At 42.0% G+C, this 27167-nt stretch overlaps 1 protein-coding gene across 2 annotated transcripts in view; it reads right to left on the reverse strand.

Moving 5' to 3' along the window:
* Nucleotides 1-15874, reverse strand: part of PTPRG (protein tyrosine phosphatase receptor type G) — a 715101-nt gene extending 699227 nt beyond the window's left edge. For both annotated transcript variants that reach the window (XM_089682035.1, XM_089682036.1), the window contains exon 1: nucleotides 15374-15874. In XM_089682035.1, coding sequence (XP_089538161.1) covers nucleotides 15374-15458 — 85 coding nt within the window. In that variant the 5' untranslated portion in view covers nucleotides 15459-15874. The remainder of the gene's footprint in view (nucleotides 1-15373) is intronic.
* Between the last annotated feature and the right edge of the window lie 11293 nt (nucleotides 15875-27167).

The raw sequence follows: 27167 nt of genomic DNA on the forward strand, positions 1-27167 counted from the left end.
TGAGGGGCAGGCTCCTGATCATATGACCACTAAAAGCCAACCACAGCAATCACATGATCAGCATTCCCTTCCAGGGGCGGATTGACAACTCATGGGGCCCCCGGGCAATAGGGGATCATGAGGCCCCTGTGTCCTTGCCCAAACTCAAAAAAGCCTATGAAAAAGGTACCAGGGGCATCTCATGGGGCCCCCTACTGACCCCACGCCCTCGGGCAGTGCTCAAGTTTCCAAATGGTCAGTCCGCCCCTACCCCCTTCCCACCGTAACCTCTCGTTGCCCATGTAACACATGTGCAGCAAAGAAGGTGAGCCTTACCTCCTACAAGCTGTGCATAGGCATGCACAGACAGCTGAGGTTCCTGCGCTAAGAGTGCGTTCGCACTGCACTCCAGCAAAAGGACCGAGCTGTGTTAGACAGGTCTTGGTCTCTAGGCATGATTGGAAGTTGGCAGGATAGGCTCCCAATCATGTGACCACCAGCCATCGGGAAGTCTGTCCAGCCTCCCAGGTTTTAAAGAACCCCTTACAGGGACCCAGGGGCTGGGCAGGGAAGGGTCAAGACCCACTTAAATGGAACCCACAACTGGGCAGGGAAGGGTTAAGACCCAGTCAAAGGGCTGCAATACCCATGTAGGTTTCCACTGGCTCTGAAACTCTTGCAAAAACAAAAATAGTAGACATAATTTGCCTTATCCACTTGCCCTCCTGAGGAATTACCCCCTTTCCTGAGCAGCCATTTTTTGCGCTGCGGCGCTGCGTCACTTTAACTGACAAATGCGCGGTCATACAACGCTGCACCCAAATTAAATTTACGTCCTTTATTTCCTCATAAAAAGAGCTTTCTTTTGGTGGTATTTGATCACCTCCACACTTATTGTTTGCACTATAAAGAAAAAAAGACCAACAATTTTGAGGAAAAAAAAAAAACTATATTTTTGACTTTTTGTTATTAAACATGTCAAGCTAAATTAAAAAAAAAAAAAAAAAAAAAAAATTTCAGCCAAAATATATTCTGCTACATCTTTGCTAAACAAAAACACAAATCTCACTACGTGTAAAATTAATTGGTTTACGTGAAAGTTATAGAGTTTACAAATGGCGGTATAGATACTGGAATTTGTTTATTTTCTATTTTTAAAAGTAATGGCGATGATCAGCAGGACTACGACGGGCATTCTGACAAGGTAAGGGGGGTGCCGCAGTTACAGGATTGGAGAATGTCACCAGCACACCAAGGATCACCAATATGGGTCCCAAAGTTTTAATAAACGATCACATAGTTACAGCAAGGCAACGTATCGGAGTCTCATAGGAGACCCCTTCATCAGGCTAATGACATCACATGTCTGATGAAGGGGTCCTGCGAGACTCCGAAACGTTGCCTTGCTGTAACTATGTGATCGTTTATTAAAACGTTGGGACCCATATTGGTGATCCTCGGTGTGCTGGTGACGTTCTCCCTTGCGGATTCTGTTCGGTTCCAGCTGACGGTCGCTGCACCCACTTATACACAAAGCCATTTTTAACACAGGAACGTGTGCGTTTGGATTGTACACTTGCAGCTACAGGAGAGGTGCGAGGGCCACATGAAATGGCCTGGAGTGCCGGATTCAGCCTAGTGTATTGTGTTTTACACATGTGCCTTAACACATTCTCTGTATTAAGGTTAACAAAAAAACAAAAAACTCCTCGCTATCTGTCCTACCCACCACCATCCCTAAACACTTTCCTGACTCCTCTCACCGCTTCAGTACTGTCCCAGCTGCAGAACCGCTCCCCTCATTTTCTGATCTCACAGGAGACACTGAGGGCAGTAGGAGATATAGGTTCCTGCTGCTTATAGTCAAATTTCAGTGATGAGGGAGCAGGGAGTGGCTTACTGGCACTGCGTGTGCCTATTGACACACACAGCTCAGCTTGGGAGTGCGCCTGCACAGGTGCAGGAGGGGACACCACCAGCGAGGGGCTGCCAAAGAGCAGGTAAGGGACTGCTCTGTGCAATATCGTTGCACAGAGCAGGTAAGTAGAACATCTTTTTTGTTGTTATAAAAGGAAAAAAAAAAAGTTAGCATCAGTTTAATAACGATAAGTTGCTTAATTTGAATTAATTTAATGAGAATAGGTGAAGTTCCTCTTTAACCACTTCCCGTCCGGCCCATGTATATAAATGGCCTTACCGCTCCCTGCTTGTGCGAGCTCCCTGGGAGTGTGCGGCACCGACATCCAGTGTCCTCCGGACACAGTGGAACACCGATCGTTGTACGGGACCTCTGTGTGAGGTACAGATCATGTGATCACTGATTGGCCAATCAGTGATCACATGAAGAGTAGTAAACAAGATGTCACTTCTGACATCATTGCTTACTACGTGTGAAATCTGTGAATGATCACAGAGGTCACATGGTACAAGGCTATTCACAACAGCCTTGTACCATGTGACAAGCTGTGACCAATCACATAGTATTTCTCAATGGCTGCAAGAATGCAGCCAGAGAGGATGAGAAATGATTGCTTTTACAGCCTTTATGGGTATAAAAGCAATCAGTGTAAAAAAAAAAATCTTCATCACCCCCACAAGTAGTACAGTGTCACTATGGTGACACTGTACTGCTAGTGTGACAGTATGTAAAAAAAATAAAAAAAAATGTAAAAAAAAAAAATAGAAAAATTATAATTTTTGGTTATAAACGAATTTGGGTTATTTTTTTCTAAAAAATAACTGAATAAATTTTGCCCAATATTTATGAAGAAAGATTATTTATTTGCAAAATTTTATAAGAAAAACACTTTTTTGCAAAATTTTTGGACTTTTTCATTTATATAGAAAAAAAATAAAAAATCCCAGTGGTGAATAAATACCACCAAAATAAAGTTATCTGTCTCAAAAAAATGCTAAAGCATTCAAATGGGTACAGTGTTGCATGACCGTGCAATTGTCATTCAAAGTGTGATAGCACTGAAAGCTGAAAATTGGCATGGCCAGGAAGGGGGTAAACATGTCCGGACTGGAAGTGGTTAACACACACACACTCATAAGTGTCAAAGGGCCCCAACAATGTTTTTTTATCCTAAAGATTAGACATAAGGCACCTTAATAAATTACAATGCTGTGAACGAACTTCCATTTGTAATAAAGAAAGCACTGGAATATATCCTTTACAATTTCTTTTTCCTTCTTCATTGAACCAAAAAAAAAAAAAAAAACAAACTAAACCAACCTATTAAGCTTTTCGCAGACACAATGCATTAAGTCACAGATACGCACCTCTCCCTTATGAAGTAACTCAAGGCAAATGTACCGCTTCGTTTGCCGCTCGGGGCCCGGAATTAAGCTGGAATCACGGAGAGTAATAATGCATCAGCCTGGGGCCGCAATGAGACTACAGGCAGCCCTTGTTTTGCAATTTCAAATAAGTCACTGTATTTTTTTTTCCGCGTCTCCAACAATAATAAGTTATTGCTCTCCCTAAGCCAGCAAATATGCACAGCATGCAAAGTGACTGCAGAACAGATTACACCCACATAGCTTTTCACAAAATGCGTAAAAAATGCGTATTCCCACCACGGAGGTAATTTTGGCGGTGTATTAAGTAGCTTTTCCGCCCCTTCCCATTTCCAACGGAATTAAATTACGTTTTCTTGCCCCCCCTCCCCCCTTTTTACTCTGACACAGGCATTTAAGGAGCCTTTGCATTTAAATCGCCAAGAAATCACATTACCGCTTCAGCCCCATTTCTGCGAAGCTCTTCTCTGTGATTTATGAAGCTCAGCAATCTCCTGTGACAAGTTCTGCTCCGAACGCACTGGACGCGTTATATGTATAGGTCAAAAGCCTGATCGCTACTTCCAGACAACGAGCTGACTGCTCGCTATTATTTTGCGGCTTTTTTTAAATTATCTCACATGATCGTATGCAGGAGACGACATACTGTAAAAATAAAAAGGACAAGTTGGTAGAATTTACAATCGAGATAGGCAACCACTCTATTGCTATGGAATACAGGTGTCCATACAAGCAGCAGTTGTCGGCCATGTCCAACCGCACATTCCAACCTGATCGTCAGATCATCCATAAACGCGGATAATCCAAATCGTATTCAGAAAAGAAAAGAAAAGAAAAAAAAAGGGTTTTTTTTTCTCCCCCCTTTCTCTACGTCAATGTTTCTCAACCTTTTTTCAGCCAAGGCACCCTTTCAAATGATGGACAGTCCCGAGGCACCCTTTTAAATTCTGGACAGTCCCGAGGCACCCTTTAAAATTATGGATAGTCTTGAGGCCCCCATTCTAAAATGGGGTGCCTTAAGACTGTCCATAATTTTAAAAGAGAACTCCATTCTAAAATGTGAAAAAATATTCTAATAGTTTTATATAACGCAGCAACATCAACACATATAGGGCACCAAACATTAAAGGTGATTTATTCTTCCAAAGCAAATACACTTTTGCACACTGGTACTGACTAGTACTCCAGTGTTTCTCTTCTCCCTCACTGAGCTAATGTGACCCCAGCGCTGATGGAGAGGGGTAGGGGAGGGTCAAACTAGGATGCTGGCATCCTCCTTATCAACTGATGATGTCATTGGTTGTCAGGACGCCGGCGGCTAGAAGGTCGTAATGGTGCACAATGAACACCCTGTGGCTTAGTGTAACTAAAAGGCAGGCCTCATCCACCCGCTGACTTGTATGCAAATTTTAGTCAATTTTTTTTTTTTTTTTTTTTTTTTTTTTAGACATTTTGCCAAGGCACCCCTGAAGAAACCTCAGGGCACCCTGGTTGAGAAAGGCTGCTCTGTGGATTAAGATATCCATATAGTCAGCAGCTGTTGACTGCACCCATCCACACATTTCAATCTGTTGGCTAGAAAATCTATAAATTCTGACATTCCCATCATTTGCATGAAAAGGAAAAAAAAAAACAACAGTATGGGGCCATATTTTTTTTTCTTTAATGCCAAGACTCTAGTTACACCCATACATGGCACCTTTTTCATTTTTATGTGCATCAATTCATTTTAACTGCCCTCCACAGCATGATGGAACATTTTCACAGAAAACAGAAGATAAAACTTGGACCAATGTAAGATTGTATGTGCCATAGCTGTGGGTAGTCTAGGATAGCTGGGAAGCACCATTGTAGGCAACAAGCTGCTGCCCTACTGCACTGAGAACAAGCAAGGTGGCTCGCTCTGCATGGGTGTAATTCAGGGAACAATTTGCATTTTCTCAATGAATACAAAGCATTCTGATTCAACAAGGTGGAGACTCAAGGTAGTGATGCCACGATGTTCAGCTCGTCCAATCAGATAACACTTCACTTTCATTGAGATATTGTAAAGTGTCCTCTGAATGGTGCCTGTGCCAAGCAGGTGACCTCCTGTATTAGTTAGCAGTGTAGCCACTCGGCACAGTATCTGAAAGCTAGTGGCAATGATTATAGTAGTGTTGCCTACTACAGAGATTTCGAGCTTGAACCCACAGGTATGGCACATACATAATTACATTAGTCCAAGCTTGGTCCATGCCTACTACAGAGATTTCGAGCTTCAATGGTGAACCCACAGGTATGGCACATACATAATTACATTGGTCCAAGCTTGGTCCATACCTACTACAGAGATTTCGAGCTTCAATGGTGAACCCACAGGTATGGCACATACATAATTACATTGGTCCAAGCTTGGTCCATACCTACTACAGAGATTTCAAGCTTCAATGGTGAACCCACAGGTATGGCACATACATAATTACATTGGTCCAAGCATGGTCCATACTTACATTGGTCTGTACCTACTACAGTGATGTCTGGCTTCCATGTGGATCCCACAGGTATGGCACATACATACTTCTATTGGTCCAAGCTTAGTCCATACTTACATAGGTCTGTACCTACTACAGTGATTTCTGGCTTCCATGTGGATCCCACAGGTATGGCACATACATAATTACATTGGTCTGTACCTACTACAGTGATTTCTGGCTTCCATGTGGATCCCACAGGTATGGCACATACATACTTCTATTGGTCCACGCTGGAATCTAACTATTCCAATACTGCCATACCTAAACTTCAACTAAATTTAAAATTACAAAACACTTTAACTTAAAGCACTGCAGCATGTAGTACATAGAGAGAGAAACTGTTTGCTATGTCCCTATGCATTTAACCTGAGTTGGTCAATGCAGATCCATGCACCTGGTACCAACAAGCCACTATAAGGCAAAAATGAAAACAGAAAAATAAGTCAAATTAATTATTTAAAATAATTTTACAGCAATTACTACAATTCATTGAAGATAAGATGGGGACTGTTGTTTATGGCAGTTGTGTGTTCTCTATGAAGCATGTATTTGTACAATGTAGCTTGACTCATTACAGACTACATAACCTCTGGAAATGACATGCAATACAAAGCCAATAGGTGGGACAAGGGATTATTTTGGCTTTTTTAGACCAAAACCTGGGGGGGCAACAGCATTCAGGGACAGCTCCCAGGCGGTCATCCTTATCCTAGCAGGGCCATATCAGGTGTCAGGACAGATATAAATGATCCAGCCAGGGGCTCACACCTTCAAGGACAAGCCATGCTAAGAACTGTAGTTCATTAACAAAAGGCGAACTGCTTCCATATCCAATCTGTAGGACAATTGAGCTAGCACAGGCTAAACATTATATCCAAAGCAAGCAGTTTTGCTACACAAAACAATGAGAAGGACCATCAGGACTAGATTGTTTGAAAGGAATCCTATTCTTGGGCCATGCTGGATATTTGCGCTGCGGTAAAAAGTCAGGTACGACTTATGTTCTCATTCAGCTGTCAGTGGGACACTCGCTGGCAGCCGAGTTATCCACTGTTAAGGACATCACGTCTGGCTTCCTTAACCAGCTACCTGCAGTAATTCGAGCATGAAAATATTACCACAATACAGATATTTTAGCGCAAGAGTTATTTGCAGCAAAATTCTTAGTGATTTGCAAAAAATTTACCGCATGCATTATTTTACTGCATTTTTTTCAGTCGTTTTTTAACTCTTAATGAATTGACCCCCATTTCTCAACTAGTGAGTAGGCATGATCACTAACTAAGCAACCACAAAATCGCAATAAGGGCAGTCAACCCCCTTAGGTGTGCATTAGTGTGTCATATTAAAATAAAATAAAAATTCTACTTCAGGGGGTGCTTGCAATCTGGCTTCATGTTTCTGCAATGTCTGAGAAAAACAGCGAGTCAAGCAAGCAATTGGATTTCTTCAGGCTTTCTGTACCCAGTATACGCAACATCACCACCCCTACTTGCAAAACAAGACACATTTTATATTTTTTGGCTGCACATTGAAAAATTAATACCATTAAATTAAAAATGGCTTTTGTATCTTTATGTAAATTTGTTTTCCTTAGGAAAAGTAGCATTTTCCCTTTAAAGCTCACAAGAAATAAAACCTATTGTAATCATTCAATAGGGAGAATAGGCCGACAGCAGTTCAAGGCAAAGATTAGGGTCTAGTCACTGCTCTGTAACTGTCATACTGCCTCATAGACCAGCATGAAATCGATGATCAACGTGAGCTGGGACAAAAATATATAGCCATCTTTATGGACAATGACAAATACCACATGCACAGGGGGAATCACAGTCAACCCACCGATTTCTTCAATTCGACCATTCAATATTTCAAACTCAGGTTAAGTACACCAACAATATCTCAGGAGCTTACCCAATGACTAATGCTCGCAGTTGGAATCAATAGGAATTACATTATTCACAGTATTCCGATGATGCACAGAATTTGGATGGGGTACAAATGTTTCCGGATACATTTGCACTTAAATAAATCAGAGATGCATTTCTAAACAGAATTCATGAATGGCTTATGCGAGTCAGCAGGAAGAGATAAATACAAATATTCAATAGTTTTTCTTAATTTTAAATGATCCATTCTCAAACAAAAATTGTAATACCATCAATAAATCTCCATAATAAAAGCAAGGTGTTACTAAATCACTGCAACACAAATCAAGCTTATTTATGAAGGCAGATGGATGATTTCAGCATTGTGTTAGGCAATTTTAAAAATTCTATTCAGTTTGAACTCAACAAAAGACGTACGGATGGTCGTACGCCAATACGATCCACTTTAATAATATACAATATACAACACATAATATACAAATCATATTAATAAAATGGATCGTATTGGAGTGCGGGCATCCGGACGTCTTCTGTTGTTCTTAGAGCTCAAACTGAATAGGACAGAATAGAGGTGCAGCCTATGAGCTTGGTCGGCACCCAATTGGAAGGTGTGTGGGGTGTTCTATGAGTGGACCAACCTGGAACAGCGTTCTTTTGTTAGAGCTCTAAGAAACTGGCACATCAAGTGGATTGCTAGATGTCCTTGTGAAAGGAACATAGACCTGGCTCCTGAAATTCATGACAACACCATGTATGTGTATTTTAGGATGTACTTCCCCGTCATGCTGTTCAGGCAACAATCCAGCTCAAGATATTGAAATACCGCTACATGTTTCAGAGGATCTAAAGTAAAAAAAAAAAAAAAAAAATTGCTTCGGAAGCGTCCACATTTTCTGCTATGGCCAATGTGAGTTATGCAATGAGAGAACTATTGCTGTCCTGTCCTCTCCTGACATCTCCCAATCTCTGCTGGAGCCAAAGGTGGGTGCTACCATCAGAGAACCACTGCTGTCCTCTTCAGATACTTCTATGTAGGGGCAAAAACTTGCTCCTGGTTGTCATATGCTGAGGCTTGTTGTTCTTAGCTAGAAGAAATACGTTTTTTTGTGTGCAGTCAACTCATTTTTCAAATGCTTTTTTTCTACCTATATATTAAAAGACTTATGTGACACAAGCAAGTGTTCAGGGTTCAAATCAGCCACCTGTAATTACAAACATATCCAAGTTATCTGGGTTCCATAATTCAACCTCTCTCAACCTGTTAACCCCAGAAGATACCCTTAAAATAAAGGTTTGGTCTCAGGGAACCCATGCTAAAATTAATTCGGAGACAGAGGAAAGACTGTACCCCCTTACATTTGTGGTCAGTGGGAAGACTGCTCCTTTTACACTGGTCAATAGGAAGATTTCAACTCCTTACGTTGGTCAGTGGAAAGATTGCCACTCCCCCCATACTTTGGTGGTCAGGGAAGAGAATGTGCCCTTACAGTATGGGTCAGTGAGGAGAATGCCCCCCTTAAAGTGGTGGCCAAAATGCCATCTTTACAGACATCTAAAAAAGTAAGTGGTGTTAGATGCCGTCTCTACCATGTGGCTTTGGACTCAAAATTATGTAGTCATCATGCGATGAAGGTCGAATATCCACAGCCCAAGGAGCCCCTAGCCATGTCTGGGTAACCCTAAAGTTCCATGAAATCCTAACTGAGATTAGTTGCCATAGATCACGGGTGTCAAACTGGAGGCCCTTCAGCTGCATCCAAACTACAAGTCCCGTGAGGCATTGAAAGATTGACAGTTACAAGCCATGCGATGAAGGGCAAACATCCACAGCCCAAAGGAGCCCCTAGCCATGTCTGGGTAACCCTAAAGTTCCATGAAATCCTAACTGAGATTAGTTGTCAAAGATCACAGGTGTCAAACTGGTGGCCCTCCAGCTGTTGCCCACCTACAAGTCCCGTGAGGCACTGCACAATTGATAGTTACAAGCATGACTCCCCAAAGGCAGAGGCATAATGGGACTTGTAGTTTTGCAACAGCTAGAGAGCAACCAGTTTGAAACCCCTGCCATAGATCATTACAATTCACCAATCCCTTACCTTGATTTAGGACAAGTGATAGTTATAAGTGTCGGTAACTAAGTCAACAACATTACACAACTTCGTATGGTCAGAAAACCCAAATATATAATAGGTTGTTAAATAAGATAGAAGACTATAACTAAATGTCTCCAAACCTATTTTGTGCACCTAAATTCAATTTTAACAACCTGGTATAACGAGAAATTACATTTGGTCACTTACTGAAAATGATTCTTTATTTTTGGACAAGGAAAAATGTATCCCTGCTTTTTTACTATGGGCTACTGCACTTGAAATGGTTATACTGACAGTCTCTGCCGTAATCTTGTATCTTGTTTCCAGCTACTTCACATTGTAAAACAGCATTATACTTGGCATGAGCATATTATCACAAAAAGTAAATATTGATGTCTTTAACGCAAGAGCTATTGTATTCCCAAAGTCCAAGAGTACAAGTAGATGGATTACAAAGAGGCCAACCATGAGTAGGCAAATTTAGTCTTTGATCCCTTATTCGAACATGGTTTATACCAGTAATTTAATTTATACAAAAATAAAGAGTGATCTTAGGTTCCCCCAATGGAAGTTCTACTTGATAGACATTGAAAACCAGACCCAAGACAAAAACAGGAAGTCAGATACTACCAAGTTTTTTGGAGCCTTCCCTGCTCAAACTGAGCACACCTTATTCCTAAACATTCAGTCTGACTGGTTTAAGAAACTGAATTGTGGTTAAATTCTTAAAATAGGAGTTCTACATCGACAAACACGTTCCTACAGCTAGGAAGGACAAGACTCGGCAGTATATGACAACCAAGAGCAGGCTAAAGCTGCTTTGCCCCTAACTAGATGGTTTTCTTAAGTCTAGGCATGGTCTACAGCAGGGGTGGACAAAATTAATATGGAAATCAGCAGCCCGTCTAAACGAATCCAAGAGCCAGCAGAAGTTTATTTTAAGAAGTCAGCTCCATTAAAGAAAACCGAAAAAGTTAGACACCAGCTATAATTTTCAAGGAGCATTGGCTACCTGGCTCGTGGTCTTAGGCAAAGGAATACAAACCAGTGTTGCGCTGCTTGTTACAGTAAATTAAGAGAGTAAAATCATATTGTTAAAAATATGACATGGTTTCAAACATCAGAGGATACTTTGGTTAAAAGTGTTTGCCGTTTATATCAGATTAGGAGGTAGCAGCCATAACTAGGTTCATGTCAGAGTACCGACAAAACTAGATCCTAAATTTGATCACCTGACTGCAACCAAATACAAAGCTGATATTTAAGAACACCAAAGCTGCACCAACAATCTTCGTTGGCCTTGGTGTCATTTCAGCAGACACCTGTAAATGTCAAGACTGAATTTTTTTTCATCACAAAGTGCAAACAGAGTCCAAGAAGGATTTAAATCAGACCTGCTTGCGAGGCTGTCACATTAAACCTGCATCACGGCTTGTTTTCCCTCAAGTGCTCCCAAAGAGACCCTACTAGATGTAATTACTGTACAATATCAGAGGCACAGAGAAGGACATCACTCAACGGACTGAAATAGAGAATAAATCAATAGAGAGATAAATGTTTCTTCTCAAGTGTGGCCACCCTATTTCAAAGTAGATCATCTTGACCAGAGAAAAAAAAACTATTTCAGGGCAAGGCAAGAAACCCTGTGATTTGGCTATCAATGTGCATAAGCCAGATCAAGACTCTGAGATGGAAACTGGAGTACGGGGTGTACTCCAGTTTACATCTCAGAATCTTGACTGAACCACAGCGATCTAGTATCCAGCTCAAATGCCAACTAATAATGCTTTCCTGACTTCTGATACAAGACATGCCTTCACAAAATACATCTTAAAAAGTTGGAAAAAAAAAATTCTCTAAACTGGTATTCTGTTACAAATAAAATTATGTAAAAACCATAAATACAGAGGACAAAATTTACAAGTGCAAAAAAAACACACACACATATATATATATATATATATATAAAAACACAATATATACTAAAAAGAAAAAAAGATTAAGTAATAAGTATAAAGATCTATAAAACTGTATTTTAAGCAATTAGATCATATAAAACATACAAATATAACCCAAAATACCCGGTAAAAAAATAAATAAAAAAAGAAGCATTACAACACAAATACATGCAATGCACAGACAATTTGCTCCAACAAACCCAAATTTCAAGTCATATGCAAGTATACCTATTTACTTTGCTACCAAAGAGGAGATGGAAAAGAAAAGTCACACCACTACATTGTTACGCCTTTGGTAGTATATTTGAATTTTTGAGAGTTTGCATTTGTAATGAATTACTAGCAAAAATGTTTTAAATCGCTAAAAGTTAGTAATTATTATGCAACATATGTTCCTATCATGATGGAAAAAAAAAACAAAAACACAGACAACACTTTGCCAAGTTGCAGACCTTCGAGGCGAAGAGGACACTTTGCACTCTTCGAGTGTAGCAGAGCATGGATCAATACAAAAACAGCCTTGAATACAAATCTGTTGCCCAACTCTGATATTTTTTCTATTAAAACTGCATGCGCAAAAAAATAAAAACAATGAATTAAAACAGACAAAACACAGCAACATAAACATCAACAGCTAATTAGAGAAGTAAAAAAATATACATTTTTGTTCACTTTTCTTAATTTTTCTTGGCATGTGACCGGTAGTTGAAACATTAATTGCCATTTTACGCATTGCTACTCAGAATAAATTCATACAATTTTTTTTCTTTTGCAGACTATTGTATTCTATATAGACATTGTTCCAACACATTTTGTGGAAACCAGGAAAGATTTTAATAACTCCAAGAATATAAAGAACAGCTCAGTAGTGCCCCCCCTGGTATCAAACAGTCACTGCACATTAATTCAACGGTGCTGGAGTGACCTCCGTCTCCCGTCTGCTGAATTATAGCATTCATGGAGCATTTCATGTGCTTTGCGGACATGAGCGCGCGGCGTTGTCTCCCTATTCATGGCCGAAGAGCTGAATTACAGTGAAAGCACCAAAGCAACACCCAGTCAATGAGGCATCATTAGTGCAATTAAATACATTCAGCCTGTAACTCAATACACCCTACCCAGCCAACATGTGTGCAGCTCTACACTACAACACAGGAATGGCTACTCTTCTTTGATGTTCAGTGTTAAGAGGCCAGTAAAGGAAATCCTTGTCTGCAAGTGACATGTTGTATCAATCACAAAGCTGAAAAATATGTAACAACTTGTTAACTCTTCAGGAGCTGGGCTGAGGATCACTTGGGCATGCAGTTACAGGACAACGTTGATGCGGGATTGAGAACTTTAGAGGGGGGACTTTATAAATACTAAGAGGTTCCAGCCTTAAAATAAAAGCCCGGCTCCACCGATCACGCGCCATGGCCTTTACATTCGGCACTGGATCCTCCTAAAGTGTACAGGTCACCCCAGATTGGCACCCCACTCTGCACTGTCCCAGCCTTTTCCTTTGATTAGGCGAGCACTGCACCAAAAAAGCAGCCACATAACGGATTCCTAAAAGAGAGAGGGGGGAGGGAGGGGAAGACCAAATCCTACAAAGGATCTGTTCAATATTTCCTGCCTGGCAGAAGAGGCTGAGCTCCTGGAAGTCACCTCTAAACAGACTTCCAGCCTGTGACACAAGCCTGACACTGGGACGTGCTGCCAGTTGGGTAGTAGCACTACGGAGCCCATGCCTAGAAGCTTGCCAGCTACACCAGCCAGGAGGCAGTAGAAGCCCTTGACAGAGGGTGGGCAATCAGCAAGCAGTGTTAAGAGATCTCAAAAGACAAAACAATGGCATTAAATGAATGTAATAAGGCAGCACAGAAGAAGTCTGGGCAGTTTACGGGCACAGGAGCGTTCTCTAGATGTGATGGGCGTCCATGGTCTACCTACAGAGGGGAAAGAAGCATGGTAGACCCTGGTAGGGTACAATACAATAGCAATCAGATCACAGCTGTCCCAGATCTTGGGAGACCAGTAAGCCTTTAGGTGTCATGTATAAATATAAATGTATAAATATTATACATCACAGGGAAACACAGGAAAGAGGTGGCTATGGTATGAGAGACTTTGGGCAGGCAGCAGCAAAGGAAGCATCCTGCTGAAAGGGACGACTATGAATAGGGAACTACAAGGAGCCCAACCGGGGAAAAACAAAAAAAAGCAGCTTTGGAATGTGGACAGCAGGCAGGAAAAGGGCATTAGGGGCCCCTGGAAGGTGGTTAAGAGTCCCATTAAGTTCCCGGGGAAGGGCAGCTAAAGGCCAGCAAGGGGCCAGGGAATGGGGGCGCATTCTAGTCTAATGATCCATCAGCTCCAGGGCTATCTCCCCACCACCCACCTAACTCATCCAGGAGCTCGTGACTTACCAGGGTAGCACATAATATAGAAAAATGCTTTAGGGACCCCAGAAGGTGGCCAAAAATCCCATCAAACCCCTGGGGAAAGGCAGCAAGAGGCCAGGGAATGGAGAACAGGGCAGACAAATGATCCCTCAGCTCAAGGACTACTTCCCCCATCCCACCTAACTCCTCCAGGTCGTCCTAACTTAGGGTTGCAAAATACATATAAAAGAATCATTAGGGGCCCCTGGAAGGCAGCTAAGAATCTCATCAAGGGAAAGGGAGCAAGAGGTCAGGGAAAGGGGCACCGGCTGGACAAATGACCCATCTGCTTAAAGGTAACCTCCCCACCATGCACCCAACTCATCCAGGTTCTCTTGACTTACCAGGGAAGCAAAAGACATAAAAAAGGGCATTAGAGGCCCCTCAGAGGTGGCATAGAGTCCCATCCAGCCACTGGGAAGGGCAGCCAAATGACAACAAGAAGCCAGGGAATGGGGGCACAAGGTAGACAAACGATCCATCATCTCCAGGGCTACCTCCCAAAGACACTCATCTAGGTCTTCTTACTCCAAAGCTACCTCCCCCCAAACTCATCCAGCTCTTCTAGACTTAACAGTGTACTGGGGCCCCTGGAAGGTAGCTATGAGTCCCATCAAGGAAAGGTTAGCAAGGGGTCTGGAAATGGGGCACACACTGAACAAATGACCCATCGCCTTAAGGACAACCTCCCCACCATCCACCCAACTCATCTAGGTTCCTCTCAGCTTTCCAGGAAAACAAAAAACATAGGAAACTGCATGAGGGGACCCTGAAAGGCGGCTATGAATTTGGTCACGTCCCTTGGAAGGGCAGCCAAAGGCCAGGAAATGCAGACAGAGTAGACAAATGATCCGCCGGATCCAGGGCTACCTCCTCACCACACTTATCTAGGTCTCCTTGCTCCAAAGCTACCTCCCCACCAAACTCATCCCAGTCTTCTTGGCTTACCAGCGTACTGGGGGCCCCTGGAAGGTGGCTAAAGTCTCATTAAGCCCCCTTGAAAGGGCAGCCAAAGGCCAGCAAGGGTACATTGTAGACAAATGATCCATCAGATCGAAATAGATCCCCCCCCAACTCATCCAGGTCTCCTAGACTTACCAGGCAGGAAATGGTATTGGGGCCCCTAAGATCCCCAGCAAGCCGCAAGGAAGGGGACCCAAGGTAGGCAATGATTAGATCCAGGGCTCTCCCCCCCAATCCAGGACTTACCAGGGTAGCACAGGACATAGTGCAGGACCGAGGTTGAGATTTTCAGGAACAAGATCCACCAGCACGGCTGCAGTAGCCTCCGCATGACACCATGCACATTGAGGACCGGGGCAACTTGTTGACTGATGGGCCTCCCAGGCGACACAAATCCCCGGGGAACGAAGTGCGGAGGTCGGGGAGGGGGTGACCGGCTCGGGGGGGTTCTGGGCTCTGCTCACTGGGAGGGGAAGTCGGAGATCCGCGGGGAGCCCGGGATCTCATGCATGCAGCTCTTCTCCGGCAGGTCCGGGGTGGAGGACAGTCCGATCTCCGCTCCAGGCTCCGGGGGGACCGAAGGGCAGCTATAGTCCACACTAGTCCAGGCTGGGCTCCGGGGCTCCGGGCTGATCACACCTCGGCTGCCCGCTTTCCATTCTCCCATACAGGAAGTAACATGTGAGCCCAGCCAGCCCGAGACTTTAACAGCTCGGAGAGGGAGAGAGAGCGAGCGGGAGCGCGCACACTGACACTGGGCGGCTAGCACGGCGCGCGCCCCCGACGCTCTTAAAGACGCACCGCCCGAATTCCTGGCGGCAGGAGAAGAGGAATGAGAAGAGGAATGAGAATGAGAAGAGGAAGGAGAAATGAATGAGAAGAGGGATGAGAATGAGAAGAGGGAGGATTATCTCTGCAGACTACTGCCATGCACTTCCGAGAGGGGGGGCTGGAGGGGGCAATCGGGAGATGACTTGTATCTCATAGGATTACATTGTATCAGAGCGTGTACGGAGGGGGGAGGGGGACAGAGCCGTGCCTGGAGGAGGGAGGTAAGAGGGACACGAGCCAGAGGAGGACCAGAAGGAGAACCTGGGGGGGATCTGTGTGGAGGGTTAATCTGTGTGTGGGGGGGGAGAGGGGAGGGGTGATCAGTGGATAAATGGGGGGGGGGGTGATCAGTGGATGAGGGGTGATCATTGGATAGATGGGGGGGGGGGGGTGATCCGTGGATGAGGGATGATCATTGGATAAATGGGGATACTCAGTGGAAGGAAGGGGAGGGGTGATCAGTGGATAAATGGGGGGGGGGGGGGGGTGATCAGTGGATCAGGGATGATCAGTGGACAAATGGGGGGGGGGTGATCAGTGGACAAATGGGGGGGGGGTGATCAGTGGATGAGGGGTGATCAGTGGATAAATGGGGGGTGATCAGTGGAAGGATGGAAGGAGAGGGGTGATCAGTGGATAAATGGGAGGTGATCTGTGGATGAGGGGTGATTCGTGGATGGAAGGGGAGGGGTGATCAGTGGATAAATAGGGGGGTGATCAGTGGATGGAGGGGGGTTGTTCAGTAGATAAATGGGGGGAGTAGTGATCAGTGGAAGGAAGGGGGATGATCAGTGGATGAGGGGGGTGATCAGTGGAGGAGAGGGGTCATTTGTGGATGAAGGGGGGGGGGGGTGTTCAGTGGATGAAGGGTGGGAGGTGTGATCACTGGATAGGGAAATGGGGGGGCTGATCAGTGGATAAAAGTGAGGGGGTGATCAGTGGATGAAGGGAAGAGGGTCAGTGAATGATGAAGGGAATGATTAGTAGATGCAGGGGAGGGGGGATCAGTGGATGAAAGGAGATGGGGTGTCATCAGTGGATGAAAGGGTAGGAGTGGGTGATCAGTGGATGGGGGGGGGGGTTGATCAGTGGATAAAGGGGGGTTTGATTTGGGGATTGGGGGGGTATCAGTGATGAAGGGGAGGGGGTGATCAGTGGATAAAGGGGGGAGGAGGGGGATCAGTAGATGAAGGGAGGGGAGGGGTCGGTGAATGAAGGGGGGGATGATTAGCAGATGAAGAGGAGAGGGGGATCAGTGGATGAAGGGAGGGGAAGGGGTCAGTGAATGAAGGGAATGATTAATGGATGAAGGGGAGGGGGTGATCAGTGGGTGAAACGGGATGGGGGGGTTATCAGTGGATAAAGGGGGGGAGAGGGATCAGTGGATGAAGGGAAGGCAGGGGTCAGTGAATGAAGGGGGGAAGTAGATGAAGGGGAGGGGGTGATTGGTGTCTGTATGAATGGATCACTGTCATTTCCCCAGACACAGAGCTCATCTCACTCCCTCCCCAACTCACTCCATGCAAGATAAGAGGCAGGAGCTAATCAGAGACTCTGACTGTCCCCTGTCACCTGCATCCATCTCCCTCCTTCATATCCTCTGCTGCTCCATTCTATATGTGTGCTCACAGCTCTCATCTGTCTGCCCACAATCCTACACACACTCTATTAGCTGGACTGCTACACCGCCCCCCCCCCCCCTCATATATTGTGTACTGTCCCCTCTATATGGAATCTTCTCTACTCTCTGGTCTTATGTATTGTCTATAGACTGTGTCCATTCATCCTGGATATTCTGTATCTGTCCTCTTTATCAGAGATCTATTCTACTTTTGATTCTGTAGATTTCATATACAGAGTGTCTCTTCACCCTGGATATTCTGCATCTTCACTCATATAGAAGAGATCTATTTTACTTCTCATCCTATATATTCTATGTACACTGTCTATTTGTTTTGGATATTCTGTATCTGTTGTTCTTTATACGAGATGTCTATTCTACTTTCTGATCCTGTATATTCCATGTACTGTGTGTCTGTTCCTCTTGTATATTCTGCACCTTCCCCTCTATACCAGAGATCTTTTCTATTTCTGATCCTATATATTATATATACATTGTGTCTATTTAGCCTGTGTATTCTGTATCTGTCCTTGATATGGGAGATCTAGTCTACTTCTGATCATATGTATTCTGTAATCACCGTGTCTGTTCAACCAGGAATTTCTGTACCTTCTCCTCTGTGTGAGACATCTATTCTAATTCTGAGCCTATATATACAGTACTATATACTCTGTATCTATTCATCCTGCATGTTCTGCATCTCCCCCTCTATAAGAGAGATCTATTCTACTTTCTGATCCTTTATATTCTATATACACTGATCATGTTCATTATGTATCTGGCATCTTTATGAGATTTACTCTACTTTTTGATCCTATATATTCTATGTACACTGTGCATATTCCTGCTGTGTATTCCATGTCTGTTCCCTATATATCTATTCTACTTTCTGGTCCTATATATTTCATACACACTATAATCATCCTATACAGTACAATCTGAATACATTGTGGCTATTCATGATTTATATTCTCTATCTGCTCTCTCTTCTGCCCTCTATATGAGATCTATTCTACTTTGTGATCTATTCTCCATTCTGCTCCTATATATTGCAAATACACTCTTTTTATTCCTTATGTATATTCTGTGTCTGTCCTCTATATAAGATATCTACAGTATTCTTCTTTCTGTATACACTGTGCCTATTCCTTGTGTATATTCTGTATCTGTTCTCTTCTGCCTTCTACATGTGATTTCTATTCTGTATTATGCTCTGTATATTCTATATACACTGTTCTTATTTCTCCTGTATATTCTGTGTCTGTTGTATTCTCTGCCATCTGTAGTAGATATCTATTGTACTTTCTGCTCCTATATAGTTTGTATACACAATAGTTCTTTCTGTATATCTTTTATGTATTTCTTTCTGTATATCCTGCATCTGATCTATCAGCTGTCCTATATATTATGTATCTATGCTACTTTTTGCTCCTTTATATTCTATATGCAGTGTGCCTATTCATTTTGTATATTCAGTATTTGATTTAAGTAATGTTTGGTTTGTTATATATCTTTTTCACTTACTGCCTGTGTATGTTCGATATTTACTGTACTTATTCCTCTTGTATTCTCTGTATCTGCTATATCCACTAACCTCTATATGAGATATCTATTCTACTTTCTGCTTCTATATATTCTATAGTCACTAAATATTCTGTATCTCTTTCCTTCTATATTATATATGTACAGTGCTTCCTCTTATATATTCTGTATCTACTGTAACTCTTCAATATTCTGTAACTACTGTAATCCCTGTATATTCTATACATATTGTATTTATTTTTCCTATATTTACGGTATTCACCAACTCTATTTATTCTACATATATGGATGGTACATAATAGGGTATTCAGTGTTCCTATATTACTCCTCCAATATATTCATTATCTAATCTATGCAGTCTTCTTCTTCCAGATTCATTATAGATCTTATTCTATATCTAAAGCTATATGTTATATGTTGCATATTCACCACCCCTTGTGCCCTACAGTATATCCACATTGTCAATATAATGTATATTTTGCTATTTATATGTGTTGTATTCACTGCCCATTACTTTATGTACCTAATGCATTCAATTGGTCTTTTTATTCTGTATTCAGGGCTTCTCTGTATTTTCTACCTACAATACGGTGTGTTCTATATTCACTATCCCTAAGTATATCTACTGTAATGGCTATTTGGATGAATATGTTGTAACTCAGTATTTTGTACTTAATGCATTTACTGCCCTTCTGCATTCTACATATGTTGTATTCATGGCATATAGGCTACATCTACTGTACTCACTGCAGTTCTATAGCTTACATCTACTGCATTCACTGCCTTCCATAGTCTACATCTACTGTATTTACTGCTCCTATATAGTTTACATCTACTGTATTTACTGCCCTTCTACAGTCTACACCTTCTGTAAATGCTGCCCTTCTGTAGTCAACATTTACTGTATTCATTGCCTTTCTATAGTCTATGCCTACTGTATCCACAGCCCTTTTATAGTCTACACCAGCTTTTCTCAACCTTTTTGCCCTAGAAGAACACTTAAAATAATTTTCAGGTCTCAGGTAACCCTTAGTAAGACCAATTTAGTGGGAGTCAATGAAAAACATACCCTCTGCATTTATGGTCAGTAAGAATAATGTTTCTTACATTGGTGGTCCATCGGAAGAATTCTCACCTTACAGTGGTGGTCAGAATGTTATCAGTATCATGCTGATGGCTTTGCCAAGTGGCGTTGGCTCTGGAACAATGAAGGGTCCATCAAATCGAAGGTCAATCAGCTAAAGCTCAGTGAACCCCTAACAACCTTTGAAGGAACCCTTTGATTCCACAGAACTCTGCTTGAGAATGACAGGTCTAAATCTAATGTATAAACTTGAGAAGAGAGTGAGAACTGCACTGAATGCGTGAAAAATAGGTATAAAATGAATGAATACACAAATAAATAGATGGATACAAAAATTCTGCTACTTCAAAAATATGAAACAAAATACATAAATGAACACTCAAAAAAATTAATCCAGTAGTGCATGAATATATAAGTGAAAAATTGTGAACATGAAAAATGAAAACTAAGTGTATAGTCCAAAGGAAGTCCAAAAGTCAATTCTTATCCACCAAGTGATTCTTCCAACTCTTCAAAATAAATCACCACGTGAAAGACGAAAATGATGTTCCCCCTATCAGGTATGCACTCACCAGCAAATGTTGCCCCCCACTCTCAAGGTTGACTGAAATGGCTCAATAAATATCTCCCAGTGGGGTGACTGATCAATCAGTGCCGGTATCCTTCCTTTCCTCCAATCTCCATAATCGCCTATCCCAAAAAGGTCAAAAATTATTCATATAACAATGGGAATCCAATATGGTGGCACTTTGGGTAACAGAGGAGTCCCTCCCTCCTCTAAATACTCCACACTTAGACCAAATAACCATGTAAGGAAAATCGAGAAAAGCCCCAATGGTGCAGTACAAAACGCAAATTCCTTTATTGGCACAAATAGACTGCTACGTACAGGATAAATGAAAATAAAACACCCAGAGATGCTGCACTAAGTATGCACATTAGTGTAAACTGAGCCAGTGCTCTCACCACCACCGGATACTCCATCTCTGACGCTTCAGCGTCACTTCCGGTTCCAGACGCGTCATTTCCGGTGACCACAAAGCCTTGCCCTGATGCATTTAGTCATATTCGATTTACTCATAGGGATGCTATGAGTAAGTTGGATATGATGAAACGCGTCAGGACAAGGCTGTGTGGCGACCGAAATGATGCGGGAGCGTCAGAGACGGAGTATCCGGTGGTGGTGAGAGCACTGGCTCAGTTTACACTAATGTGCACACTTAGTGAAGCATCTTTGGGTGTTTTATTTTCATTTATCCTGTAAGTGGCAGTCTATTTGTGGTAATAAAGGAATTGTGGTTTGTACTGCACCATTGGGACTTTTCTCGTTTTCTCTTACATGGTTATTTGGTCTGAGTGTGGAGTATTTAGAGGAGGGAAGGACTCCTCTGTTACCCTAGGTGCCGCCATATTGGATTCCCATTATTATATGAATCATTGTCAACCTTTTGGGGATAGGCGATTATGGAGATTGGAGGAGAGGAAGGATACCGGCACTGATTGATCCATCACCCCACTGGGAGATATTTATTGAGCCATTGTCAGCCAACCATGAGAGTGGGGGGCAACATTTGCTGGTGAGTGTATACTCGATAGGGGGAACATCATTTTCTTCTTTCACGTGGTGATTTATTTTGAAGAGTTGGAAGAATCACTTGGTGGATAAGAATTGGCTTTTGGACTTCCTTTGGACTATACAGTTAGTTTTCATTTTTCATGTTCACAATTTTTCACTTATATATTCATGCACTACTGGATTAATTTTTTCGCTTGGTGGATAAGAATTGGCTTTCAGACTTTCTTTGGACTATACACTTTAGTTTTAATTTTTCATGTTCACAATTTTTCAGTTATATATTCACGCGCAAACTGGATTACTTTTTTTGTGTGTTCACTAATGTATACTCTGTCATTCTATAGTTTACATCTACTGTATTTACCACTCTTCTATAGTCTACATCTACTGTATTTACTACCCTTCTGTAGCCTACATCCTCTTTTTCCAAGCTTTTATTTACTTGAGAGAAAATACTCCTTGCATTGGTGGTCAGTATAAGGAATGCCAAAAGATAACTGGGCCATGCTGCTAGTTTTCCCAGTTACCTTTGGTCCTGGAACTATGAAGTTGCCATCAAATGGGATGGGGGGGGGGGGGGCTGGGGTCAATCACTGGCAATTCAAATAATACCTATTAACCTCTGAAGGAACCCTAGAGTCTACCCAAAACCCTGATTGAGAATATTTGGTCTGTATTCTGCATGTATTGTATTCCTATAGTTTATATCAACTGAATTCACTGTCCTGTTTTCTACATCAGCTGTATTTAATGCATTTCTACAGTCTACATCTACTGTATTCATGGCCCTTCTATTGTCTCTATCTACTGTATTCACTTCCCTTCTGTAGTCTACATCCCCTTTTCCAAACCTTTTTACCCCAGGGGAACCCCTATTATTAATTTCAGGTCTTGGGGAACTTTTATTAACACCAATTCATCGCAAGTCAATGGAGAAAATGCCCCTTGCATTGGTGATCAGTGCCAAAAGATAATTTGGCCATGCTGCTGGTTTTGCCAGTTAGCTTTGGTCCTGGAGCTATGGAGGTGCCAACGGGGGGGGTCAATCAGCCTCAATTCAATGAATACTTAGCAACCTGTGAAAGAACCTTGTTGAGAATAGCTGGTCTACATCTAATGTATTCACTGACCTTCTGTATTCTACGTGTATTGTATTTTTATAATCTACATCAACTATATTCACTGTCCTTCTGTTTCTTATATTAGCGGTGTTTACTGAATTTCTATGACTATGTCTAATGTATTCACTGACCTTCTATATTCTACATGTACTATAATCATTGTATTTCTATAATCTACATTTATTGTAATTACTGTCCTGTTTTCAACATCGACTGCATTTACTGTTTTTTTCCAGTATACCTCTACTGTATTCACTGACTTTCTATAGTCTATATTTACCGTATACACTATTGTTATATACTGTATTATATGCCTACTGTATTCACTCCCAAATCTATAGTCTACATTGGCTGTATTCACTGACTTTTTTATAGTCTAATCTACTGTTCACTACAGTTCCATAATAATCCATGTCTACAGTATTCACTGCACCTCCATATTTTGGATATACATACTGTATGGTGTAATCATAGCTACCAATAAGTGAAAAGCAGAAGGGCCAGTGAAAAAATTAATAAAAGTAGTTGATGACCCCCCCCCCCCCCCACACACACACACACACACCTTTTAAAATAAACAATTATAATATTTAAAGAACGTCCAGTCATCATCTCCTGTCTTAAAAAAATGTTTAAACTTTTGAAATAATCATTGTGTTTAAATTGCCCATAAATGTTTTTATATCCACTATATGCACTGTCCTTGTATTTTGTGTTCGTGAACCACTTAGGATTTTATTTTTATTTCTTTATTTAGTGGTTGAATGAAAAGTTTGAGCATGAACATTATGGTGTTAAATCATATGTGACAAATAAAAGACCAAAGGAAGAGATACAGCGCCTCTAAGTGTAGACTGTATGACAGCTTTAATGGTAAAAGTAAGCACTGGAGGGAGGAGAAGCATTGGTGGTAAAGCCAGCAGGTTCCCTGGATCCATGCTTGAAGAAGGACCACGGCGATCCACATCGGTCCCCGCGCATGGTCTGAAACGCGTTGCAACCTGATGACGTCAGACACCAACGCTGCCACTCCGGACACACCAAGGAACCAGCCAGGCTTTACCAACAATGCTTCTCCTCCTTCCAGTTCTTCCTGCTGATCGGCCGGCATTATTCCCAGTGTGGTTTCACCATCTGGCGAAAGGCACTCTGCACCCTTACCCTTATGAGTCTGTTTTTCACTACTAAGATGTGAGTTGTTAAACTTACTTTTTCACCATTAAAGCTGTCATACAGTCTACACTTAGAGGCGCTGTCTCTCTTCCTTTGTTCCTTCTACTCTAGAGCTCTGCTTCACTCTACTATAGCCTGTCCTGGTGTCTTAGACTGAATACCCTCCGCCTGAACTTGGATCACATATCCATTTATTTGAAGACTATATGGACTGCATATTCCATGCGCCTGTTCACTCTCTTTATAGAAAGAAAAGACCTACTGGACACCAAGGCATTTGCTATAAGGGTTTTGGGAAGCAGTTAGGCTGTATAACCATGAGATAGGAGGAAATTAAAAAAAAATGACTTTAGGTGACTTGTCTTACTACTGGGTTGGGGTGCCTGGTGTCCCACACCTCCACTTCAGATCTGTGTGGGGAAAAAAAGTGGAAGTGATGACAGTGGCAGGTAGGTCAAACTGCAGGGGGGGGGGGGTTGGATCTGAGCCATAGGCAAATAGCTGTGGGCTCTACCTTCTACTTTTTAAATGTGGATCTCTGCAGCTTCTCCAGAGTTACCACGGGCCTCTTGGCTGCTTCTCTGATTAATGCTCTCCTTGCCTGGCCTGTCAGTTTGGGTGGGTGGCCATGTCTTGGTAGGTTTGCAGTTGTGCCATACTCTTTCCATTTTCGGATGATGGATTGAACAGTGCTCTGTGAGATGTTCAAAGCTTGGGATATTTTTTTTATAACCTAACCCTGCTTTGAACTGCTCCACAACTTTATCCCTGACCTATCTGGTGAGGCCTTCATGATGCTGTTTGTTCACTAATGTTCTCTAACAAACCTCTGAGGGCTTCACAGAACATCTGTATTTATACTGAGATTAAATTATACACAGGAGGACTCTAGTTACTAATTATGTGACTTCTGAAGGCAATTGGTTCAGCTAGATTTTAGTTGGGGGGTATAAAAAAAAAAGGGGGCTGAATACAAATGCACGCCACATTTTTCAGATTTACATTTACGTTTTTGTTTATAACATGACGAAATGTGGAAAATTTGAAGGGGTATGAATACTTTTTCAAGGCATTGTACCAAAATGCACAAAAAACATGACACAGCAGATGTATATGGGGTCTCCAGTTTGCATTTGTCCTACTGATCACCAATGTAGGGTATTTTTTTTTTACCCCAATTAACTGGTTTTGTAAGAGTTCACCGAGAGGTAAAAATTATTGTAGGGGTTTCTCTGGGGTAAAATGGTGTAAGAAATCTTGACACAATACCTTATATGTAGCAGGTTTTGCTAAGCAAGAAATAGAGAACAGTCCAACTTATAAACAGCCAGAGGGAGTTATTTACTAAAACTGCATGGTGCAAAATCTGGTGCAGCTCTGCATAGAAACCAATCAGCTTCCAGGTTTTATTGTCAAAGCTAAATTGAACAAGCTGAAGGTAGAAGCTGATTGGCTCCCATGCATAGCTGCACCAGATTCTGAGTGCTCCAGTTCCAGTAAATCCCCCCCAGAGTCTCTACCCTGCACTGGTGAGCACTAACAAGATTAAACAGCTGTATGCAGGTTGGATGAATGGGCTCTATGTGTGCTGTAAGACAGCTGTTGTGGCTGCGTTGTTGACCACAGCGGCAACAAAACAAGAATAAGCGCGTGCAGCTTGTGTAAATCTAGCCGTTCTTTCTTCCTCTGTGATGGCAATGATGATACATACTGTATATCTTCTCTATAAGGAAAGCCATGCTGCATTTCACAGTATATCCAGTGGAGGGCTTGTTGGTTCCTTTTGGACCACTTCACCATAATCCGAATGGCCGTACTGCCTCATTGCTTTCCATTGAAGCTGTGATTTTCTGATCCTGTACTGATGAGAGCTAGCAAACCAAAAACAGTGCTTTTCACATTGAATAATAGATGGTTCTGTATCTAGTCTATATCTGTACTATAAATCAGAGATGGAGGATGTATGATGTGACAGAGGAAGATCTATTTTCCAGGGATGCTTGTGTCTTCTGATTTTGTGCTGTGTCTCTATGTTATTATATATGTGTTCTATGCTCAGCATCTTTTATCTGCCTCTGGAATATTCTGTTTTCTGCTCCCAGCCTGCTGCCTATTCCCGTCCTTTGTATTAGATCTGCCTCCCCTGTAGTGACTGCTGGATCTCCTCTATTGCTGCCTGCCTCGTATGCTATACTGTAGTCACTCCTGTGCTCCTGTCTTCATTACAGCACGCTCCTGTCCCCCAGAGTCACTGGCTGCTTCCTTCTCCCCCCCCCCCCCCCATCAATCATCCATCACTTCATTCTCCAATCTTTCTCCTCTCTAATATTCTATTCCCAGCAAATCATTCCCCCCCCCCATCCATTCTCATGGTCCCTTCTTTCCCCAATTCCAAAATCTACCAAACACCACCCACCCAATGGCCTCACACCATCCAGACCTTCCCTTATTTTATATTTATCTCTAGCTCTACTCTTTATCTATCTATATCTATCCATCCATCCATTTGTTTCTACTGTCTGTCTACATACTGCATCTCGTGATCATTCTATCTATCTATCTGTCTATCTATAAAATATCTATCTATGTATCTACCTGCTATTTATCTATCTACCTTGTGCTCATCCGCTCAATCAAGCAATCAATCATGTATCTATCTATCTATCTATCTATCTATCTATCTATCTATCTATCTATCTACCTAACTAACTATTTCTGCACTCTATTTGCTATATATCTAGATCTATCTATATTGAATTTATCTATCTATCTTTCTATCTATAAAATATCTATGTATCTATCTGCTACTTATTTTTCTACCCTGTGGCCATCCAAGCAATCAATCAATCAATCAATCAATCAACCAACCAACCAACATCTGTCTGTATAATCTATCTATCTATCTATCTATCTATCTATCTATCCATCTATCTATAAAATATCTATGTATGTATCTATCTGCTATTTATCTATCTTTCTACCTTGTACCCAATCAATCAATCAATCAATCAATCAATCTGTTTAATCTATCTATCTATCTATCTATCTATCTATCTATCTATCTATCTATCTATCTATCTATCTAACTATTT

Source organism: Staurois parvus, unplaced genomic scaffold (genome assembly GCF_062004578.1).
Source record: "Staurois parvus isolate SC_StPar_1 unplaced genomic scaffold, SC_StPar_1.0 ptg000283l, whole genome shotgun sequence".
NCBI lineage: Eukaryota > Metazoa > Chordata > Amphibia > Anura > Ranidae > Staurois > Staurois parvus.